This window comes from Labrus mixtus, chromosome 7, assembly GCF_963584025.1.
Source record: "Labrus mixtus chromosome 7, fLabMix1.1, whole genome shotgun sequence".
NCBI classification, from domain to species: domain Eukaryota; kingdom Metazoa; phylum Chordata; class Actinopteri; order Labriformes; family Labridae; genus Labrus; species Labrus mixtus.
The window spans coordinates 8,809,796-8,818,544 of record NC_083618.1 but is presented as its reverse complement, the minus strand read 5'-3'; the positions used below and the strand labels follow the sequence as shown (position 1 = coordinate 8,818,544).

The 8,749-nt window shown below is 38.2% G+C and overlaps 2 protein-coding genes across 2 annotated transcripts; one reads left to right on the top strand and one right to left on the bottom strand.

Moving 5' to 3' along the window:
- Nucleotides 1–2,280: 2,280 nt before the first annotated feature.
- On the bottom strand, nt 2,281–4,628 carry LOC132977747 (vasopressin V2 receptor-like). The gene is made up of 2 exons (XM_061042562.1): nt 3,539–4,628; nt 2,281–3,303 (listed from the first exon to the last, which is right to left on the bottom strand). Exons 1-2 carry the CDS (start codon nt 4,380–4,382, stop codon nt 3,095–3,097), a joined length of 1,053 nt encoding a protein of 350 aa, XP_060898545.1. The 5' UTR covers nt 4,383–4,628; the 3' UTR covers nt 2,281–3,094.
- Nucleotides 4,629–5,134: 506 nt separating this feature from the next.
- On the top strand, nt 5,135–7,636 carry vhl (von Hippel-Lindau tumor suppressor). The gene is made up of 3 exons (XM_061042560.1): nt 5,135–5,603; nt 5,672–5,785; nt 6,674–7,636. Exons 1-3 carry the CDS (start codon nt 5,417–5,419, stop codon nt 6,865–6,867), a joined length of 495 nt encoding a protein of 164 aa, XP_060898543.1. The 5' UTR covers nt 5,135–5,416; the 3' UTR covers nt 6,868–7,636.
- The last annotated feature ends 1,113 nt before the right edge of the window (nt 7,637–8,749 follow it).

Genomic DNA, 8,749 nt, shown 5'->3' with positions numbered 1-8,749 from the left:
TTTTAACCTTTGACCTTCACTGCACACATAAACATGCAGTTACCCAATTGTACACTTGTACATCAGCCTTTTGAGGGTCAATGTGAGTCTTAATGTTTTGGGAGTGAGGTGTTTGGTTCTTCCTTTGAGACTGATCTTTAAAGGCTTGTTTATGTAAATAAGCGTCCTCACAAGTATCTAAATATTTCCAGCTGCAGACTAATCAACATGCGCCATCATTTTGTTTGTGTGCGTTCACGTGTCTGCACAACACTCCTGAGTTCGCAGTTCATCAGTCTTGTGTGCAGATACACAGGGACAGAGGATCATTTGGATGCAGAGCACAGTGAGGGCCTAATGAGTCTCTTTGAGTAGGAATGGTGCCTCGAAGACCATGCGAGGGTCCCTCAGAGAAAAGCATTAATAGTAATGATGTTGACAGGATTTTGGGCATGCAAGGTGTGACTTCTCATTGCTCTCCACTTCAGCTGGATACTCATAATACACCAGGCTTGTTTTGTGGCTTTGGCAGTGTTTGTGTCTCTCTGCTTCTCTCTAGTAAAGTTATTCGCCTCATCTATCTTTTGTTAAGTGTTTTTGTTGTTGTCTGTGGCACACTGTCTGTTTAATTGGTTCTTTATTGCATTTGCACTTATTGAAAGGTGTTTCATGGTCTAATTTTTTGATTAAGGGCGTTAATGTCATTCATGATACGGTGAACTATTTCTAATTTTTCAAATAATGTAGTGTGTAAAATGTCAAATGATTTCCAGAAAGTAAGCCGTTTCATCGAATCAATCAAGTCTTCTATTAATTTCTGCTTGATTATTTATGTGAAAAAATAATAATTTGTCAAATATTTTAATTAATTGAGTCATTTATTTTAAAATGCATTCTACCATCTTCTTTGAATCAACAATATAATCAAAAAAACATCATCCATCACACTTTAATTTCAAGTTATTCTATATTGAAACGGCTTGTTAATTTTATCAATCAGTGATTAATCTCAATATGCTCACTAGAAGGTTTTTTTTTGTGGGGGGGGGGGGGTTAAATACATTTCCTAAATAATCTGAAACCCTGATTCTTCCCGTGCGGAGTCCCTTCACACTTCCTTTCTATTCGATTTCCATGAATCTTTCTCCTCAGCTGAATTGCTCTTTCTCTTTGCCCAGTCAACTGCCAAAATGAAATTTCAGTAAAAGAAAAGCAAAAAGTAAAGGACTCAGAATTATGGAAAGTTTGGTTCAGAGCAAACACCGTCTCGTGATGAAGACAGTGTGATGGAGTTAAAGCAAATGAGGAGCTTAAGTGGAAATTGTAATGTCACCACCACATATCTTTGGGCTATAATGTGCTTATTGTGTACATGTGATGTAAGAGGTCTGTCTCTACATCCATGTGAGCGTGCTGTTTAAGTGGTACATGCACACACTGAACCAGGCATCATTACTCTAAATCTAGCTTGATATGATTATTTTAGCCTTATGTAACATAGTTAGTGGACTAATAATGACAGCTTTCCATATTTAGATCCTGCAATTTTTTAAGGTTAAAAGGTTAAATATGTTAAGTTCATACGACTTTCAAAGACATAATTTATTGAATGTATGAACGTATACAGATGGGATGAGTTAATACTAGTGGACACGTCATAGTATCCTCTGCCACCAGTGTATGAATGTGTTTGTGTAAAGGGGGGAATGTGACATGTAGAGTAAAAGCGCTTTTACACTGGGTGGTCAGAAGTCTAGAAAAGTTCTATATAACCTTTTATAAAACTACCGTCTATTTACCAATTTCACATTATGACCTAACAGTGTCCAAATGGTTTGAGATAGAGAGAATCTGAAAGAACTTGAGTCCGATCAATGGATGAATTTCATCTTTGACCCAAGTCAATGTGCAGATGGAAATAAAAATAACTACATTCCCTGTATGCTGTGTGCATGTGTAATACTTTTCAGGCTGTCTCACTTTGGTATGCTGCTCCTTAAAAATGAAGATCCTTCTTCCTGAGTCTCTCTTTTGACTAATCAGATCCTGCACATACCAGACATGCACGTACTAAGACATACAGCAGGTTTAAACCTTGCTAGTATCTTACATGCTTCCAACTGTTACATACATGGAAAATGCAAAGGTGCACAATGTGATCATGTGATACAAGTACACCTAATGCATTCAGTTCGAACACATTTAATTGACACATTTAATAGTGAATACTACGAACACAATGATGATGTTGCTTCATAGCCAGTGGATTTACAAAATAACACATTAAATAAAACACAAAGCCTCTGTTACAACATGACTTTATTTATTGTATATCACATACTGTCACTGATTGTGTGATTTTAACACAGAAAACACAACAGATAATACTTATAGAAGTCAAAATGTATTTCATAGTGCAGGTACGTTACAACAACTTTGTGCTGGTTCCTGTTTTGTCTCAGGCCCCTTATTTGCATTTTATGCTTTAAACAATTTGTTTTTCCCATGTGACACAGTTTTTCTTGCTTTATCACTTAGTTAAAGTGTTAAGCAAGAAAAACTACAAGCTACAGACACAGCTAAACTTCTGTTACAGTCTCTGACCTCAACTTAAAAGCCGGTGGTTGAATTTGATCAACAAAAACAGCATAACACACAACATAACATTTCAATTGAATTGCTAAGCTCCTATTTATCCGCAGTTTTACTAAAGTCCAAATTAGGCTTCTGTTAAATATAATAAATATGTCTTATTTCACATCCAAACTGTCGTAGTCATTAGCCTACTACATGATGATTGTTTACAGTCTGAACAGATTATTTGCTTTCTCGAAGAGCACAGGTGCTACAATCCAACAGAACTTGACGAAGATCTTGCGTCATTTTTCAACATCTGAAGAACTCACTCCCAGTCACATGCTTTTATTGAGTGAACGCTTCTAAGACATGTCATGTTTTCATATGTCACAGAAACATAGACACAATTTGTCTTGTCTCTTATATCCTGTTCAGAAGAACAGTCGTTCAAAAGCAGCTTCCCCACGCAGAGAGGCCATTTGTATTTACAGTCCGCTTTATTTATATATAATTTTTTGTTACAGTAAACGCGTTAACGTTATTTAGAATCAGAGACATTCCTAAAGCTCATGTATAACGTGCTGACCAGCGTCGCATCGTCATGTATTGAATCCTTACCCCCCGTATGTCTCTGGCAAAGGAGTGTGAGCAGCCTCTGGGGAAACTGTCCACTGAAAAGCATGTAAATGCAGGGATTTGCGCAGCTGTTCAGACTGGCCAGCAGCATCAGGATGGTGAAAGTCGCAGCTGTAATGAGAAAAAAAAATGCATTCAATCGTTCTGCGTTTGCAAAGAAGTGTCACTTTCCCACCTGTTAAATACCTTTTTGGCTTTGTGCGTAAATACGCATTCCTCGGGTAGCGCGGAAATGATATTTTGGAATTACTGATCTTTTAAAAACAATCTCTTAAAAAAACACTTCATAAACTTGTACATATATATCCACATACGACTGAGCAGTCGGAAATACTTCGAAACTTACTTTCTTTTGGCGCATCTGAGTCCCAGGCGGACCAGAGCTGGACAGTGAAGAATGGAGCCCAGCAGACAATATAAACCACCACGATAACGACCGTCATTTTCAGTGTCTTCACTCTGGCCTTTGACATGCCGGCCACGCCGCTGGCTCTGGGGGGCAGTGGGAGATTCACGCTGCTCTGCTGTGTAATCTTTTGGTATAGGTTAACATGGATGGCTCGACAGATGCGCACTTGGCAAACAAGGACTGTAACAACAGGTAAAATAAAAATGACTAGCGTGGTCCAGGTTATATAAGTCTGAAGCCCCCATGGCTGGATGAATTTAGCCCAGCAGTCAAACACACCAGGTGCAACCTCGACCCGTGAGAAGATAAAAATCTGAGGCAGACTGCCCAGCAGCGAAATCCCCCACGCGATGATCACAGGGATGTTCAGTCTCGTGCGCGTCCGCTGAAACTTCACCATTGGGTTGCAGACAGCTTGATATCTGTCAACAGTCATCACCACAATCATGTAAGTCGATGAAAACATCCCGAGTACTTGCAGGTACTTCACCAGGCGGCACACCAGGTCTGGTCCGACGAATCTGTCTGTGATGTCCCACATGAGCTGCGGGCACACCTGGAAGAAAGCGACCACAAGGTCCGCCAAGCACAAGTGGAAGACGAAGACGCGCATCCTGGTCATCTGTTTGCGCTGTCTCCACAGGACGAGAAGCAGGCCGGTGTTGAGGATGGAGGCACTGACGAAGATGACACTGAGCAGCGCTATCTCCACCCGGGCAAGAAGGTCATCTCTCGCCACGTCCTCCGCATCCACTAATTCACTGGCGTTTCCAGGATGCATTATCGTGGTGAAAGAGTTCAGACTTGACCGAAAGCCGAAGTTAGCCGAAAGAGACTTGAAGATAATAATAATAAAAACTATTTAAAAAAAATCTATATTGTTGTGATAACGTTTTTATTTTACTAAATGATATGGTATTAACCGAATCTGTTAAATATATTCAAATCCCCTTTTTCCCCAAGAAAAGTTTTGTACATTTTAAAAGACCCTAAAATGTTTTATCTTAATTGCTTATTATATCTCAAGCTAAAGGTTGATAGAAACCGCCGACTTAAAGTTGGAATGATGTCTAGAGACGTCTTGCACGTCAGGGTCCCCACATCTGCGCCCATGTTTTATGTGAGGACAAAACTGGGTGGAGCTTATTACCGTCCTTAAGTGCGAGACACTTTTTGATTTTCTTAATATGTGAAAAAATAAAACCTGCTACTCCTTTACTTGATGTCTGATAATATTTTTACTTAATTGGCCTAAATAGATGCTGAGTATCATACACTGTTTTTTCTTCAGTAGCTTTGATTTAAGTAGTCCTAATATTTCACCACAGCCTTGATTAAAGCTTGTTTAAAAAATAACAATCGATACAAATTATTGATCAAACTCCTTTAGTTATTTATTTCGAGATGCCATTGTAATTGCTTGTCCTTCTTCTGCTGAAGCGCAGCTTCTTCTGCTGAAGCGCAGCTTCTTCTGCTCACTGATGTCGTCATGTCCTCTTGACCAATCACAACTCAGGATAGTTTGACGTACCAGGAATTTCAACAGGAAGTGTTTGTAAACAAAGCAGTCGAGATGAAGACCAAGAAGTTCTCCTGCTGTGGTGTCGCGGAAATAAGTGCTTAAGATTTTTTTTATAACGATGTAAACTTTTTGAGAGATTGAGTGACACACCTGTTATTGTCTCGAGGATCTTAGCGTGTCGTCAAAAGACTTCCTGCATGGAATACTTTGCTGGTTAGCTTCAGGCTAAAGTTAGCATAGCAGTCTCGCTGTGATAGTTGTGTAGGTTTGTAGTTATTGAGCAGCTAGCAGTAATGCCGCAAGAAGGAGAGCAGTCTCTCCCCCTGGTGAGGTCCCTGAACAGTCGTATACCCATTAAGGCTGTGTTTTGTAACCGCACCGCTGGAGTCGTACGACCGCTGTGGATAAACTTCCGCGGGGAACCTCAGGCATACCCTGATATACAGCCAGGAACAGGGCGGGAAATGAACACCTTCATCGGTAAGGCATATGCAAAGTATGTTGGAACATGTGGTGCAACCTTCTCTGAGATTTGCGTGTGTTTCAAGGTCATCCATGGATGTTCAGGGATGCAGAGACAGATGAGCTACTGAAGGTGAACAGCAAAGAACTGTATCTCCCTAAACCAGTAGAGGGTGCGTTTGCCATTATCACATTACCAGGTAAGATTGAACAAATAACTCAACATGTTAGGCACTAAAATGGTGTGTGATTAATTCATACTAAAACATAATCTGAAAAGTAATTGTATGGTAAATGTAGACAGTTGTACTTGGTAAGAATGAACAGGACTTTATTTTACTAACATAACGTTATTGTTATGATGGCCTGAGTATGTTCATCTGGCACGCTAACATTCATGTGAATAAAAGCTACGTTGGGAACTCATGATGACTCCTAGTCAATAAAACTACAGTAAACAGTGCAATAAGGAAGAATATAGGCCCACACACCTGCTCAAATGCCTATCTTCTTCTTCAGTCTGCTGTTTTTGCACTGCCCTGCATATGCCCTATCTGATGTGCGTATAAGTACCTCCTTTTTCTAGACAGTGCAATAAGCCCTACTGTCTTGACTAAAATATTGTACTTGTAGTTTTGCACTTTCCCCTTGAGTTGGCTTGTGGTACTCCAAGCACCACTAAATTACACAAATCATCTTTTACATAAAGACACAAGTGTTGCAGAGTAATTTAAAAAAAAAAAAAAAAAGTGTTTTTTTCCATTCATTTTGTGAATCTTGAAGTGACTACTGTGCTAATATTAATTGAAATGTGTTTTAGTTTAGCATTATAGTTATTCATTTTCTAACTTGAGAAATATATGCAAATTCAGCAGTATCAGTTCACAAACATTCATTATTAAAGATAGCTCGTTAATTATGTCATTGAATTTGGTCTTTCAGTACAAATCAAACATGGCATAGTCAACAGCTGCAGTGCAGTATCCAATTTGTTTCCATGTTTTAGTTTGTCCTTAGAAAGACTACAAAGAAAGTAGTCTCAACATTTCATAACATTTCTCTAACATCTATTTGTTCACTTTCTATAGTTTACAGTCTGAAGGATTGTGCTCTTCAGGTCATTCGGCGCCTGGTACGAAAGGAAGACTACAGGAGTTTGGAAATAGCAAGAAGTCTCCAAGAGGAGCTGGAGGATCAGCCCAGTGTCTCGAAAGATCTGCGTCGTGTGAATCAGCGCGTGGAGCAACATTTACAAGAAAGGATCCAAGGCCAGGAAGAATGAGGCATGAAACTGGATGGTTTGGCAGTCACTTATTCAGAGCAATATCTAATTGCTTACCATTAGAAAGCAAAAGTGCAAAAATTGAGAGCGAAAAAAAAGTATAAAGTATAAAATATTACATGTGCTGCAAAATTTGATCTGCTACCTTATAAAACATTACCCTTAGCAGAAAAAATACCGATATGTAGCTGGGACCTTTGTAAGAGTATTTTTTATATTTTATTATCATAACAGCAATTTAAATAAATGTTATTTTTAAACTGTATGATGTTTTTCAAGAATTGTACTGTTTGTTCCTGACAGCCCACTACAGGAAGAGACCCTTTGATGTCTCACATATGATAATGTCTGTCCCAAAGAAACTCCAGGAAAAAGAATCTTATCTTATTTTAGAAGAATGGATGCTGTATTTGAACTTCTTTTGCCCTAAATGTAAAAAACTGAAATATCCTATAAGAAATATTTGCAGTCACATTGGTCATTAATTTAAAAACGAAATAATAAATAATTTTACAATTCCATTGAATTGTTCAGAAATCATCAGCAGATAAAAGATCACTCAATATGTGGAAATTTGGAGCTGATTTCCGAAAAGAAAAAAACAATAAACCTCTCCGTACTGTTTCAACAGGAATCTCTTTTTCGAACTTTGACGATAAGATTTTTTTTCTACCCAGCAATTATTTGCCTTGTTGATATTTTTCATACATTGCTATTTCTTTCCAATGAATACTTGTTTTAAAAATAAAAAGATATATTTCTTATTGGTTGGACGTCTCTGAGGAGTTTTTATTACAGTGGTTTGCTTAGCCTATACACGTAAGAGGGATTAATAACTACCCATGTAACCATAAACACAAGATCACAACAAGAAATGATTTATTATAACATGGAGAGGTTATGAAACAAAAAACAAGCTATTATAATGTGGCTATTTTAGGTAAAACAAATTTGACCCAACATTTTAGTTTATTATTTAGCTATTCATATTTAGTGTTGTTAAGCAGTCATGCAGACTAAAATATATTAAATAAAAGTACATTATTAAAAATGTTAAATGAAAATGTGTAAAGTTTTGCGTGTAATGTATGTGACAGTTAAAAATGAGTCTTCATGTAATTAATAATTGTTAAAGCCTGCTGTTCACGTTCACAGACAAATGTAAAGATGTTAATCCCAGGGGATGTGTCGAAGTCTGAAATTATTACCTTGTCCAGTGTATTGCAGCAGGGTGTCTTTTCCAAGCTGTTGCTTAGCAACAAAGTAACACAACCCATCTTTGTTTGAGGTGAGCAGTGAGCAGCAATAGCAGGAATATGCAGGCAGGGGAGAGGAACAAAACATGGGACTCGAGGCGTTTCAGGCCAGAGAAGTAGGTACTCTGTCTCTGCAAAGAGCGTTCTTTCACATACATGTGCAGTATTTGTTTTGCAGTTGAGATCCAGTGTTAGAACTCATGATTTATTTTTTTTTCTTCGCCAGCTTGACATATTGGAAAAGGAGTCACCCAGTAATGTTTCCACATCTGCAGACAGACCACTGGAGCAAAATGAAAACAAAGGTATGAGAAAAAAACAAACATCATTTATAAACTAACTTTCAAATGAAAAATTCACACACATAAACTATGTTTTATTTCTGAGATAATATACACAGTTATTCCCACTTAGGTTCCAGTTTATCTTGCCTCACTTCCTGCTGCCTTGATGAAAGACAGAGGTTTGTAAGAGTGACCCAAATACCCTAATATATTTATAAAAGGAGGTGGTAAGGAGAGCTTTGTACAGAGGAATATGTGTCACTAATGTGGCTTTCTTGCATGCCTTATAGTGTATGACTCACAAGAAGGAGCTCTGCTGTTGCCGCCTCTTACTTGGGGTGA

Coding starts and splice junctions, on each gene's coding strand:
- LOC132977747 (XM_061042562.1), bottom strand. CDS start 4,382: ATGCATCCTGGAAACGCCAGTGAATTAGTGGATGCGGAGGACGTGGCG. Junction 3,304..3,538: donor CTCAGATGCGCCAAAAGAAA/GTAAGTTTCGAA, acceptor TTCTCATTACAG/CTGCGACTTTCACCATCCTG.
- vhl (XM_061042560.1), top strand. CDS start 5,417: ATGCCGCAAGAAGGAGAGCAGTCTCTCCCCCTGGTGAGGTCCCTGAAC. Junction 5,604..5,671: donor GGAAATGAACACCTTCATCG/GTAAGGCATATG, acceptor GTGTGTTTCAAG/GTCATCCATGGATGTTCAGG. Junction 5,786..6,673: donor TGCCATTATCACATTACCAG/GTAAGATTGAAC, acceptor CACTTTCTATAG/TTTACAGTCTGAAGGATTGT.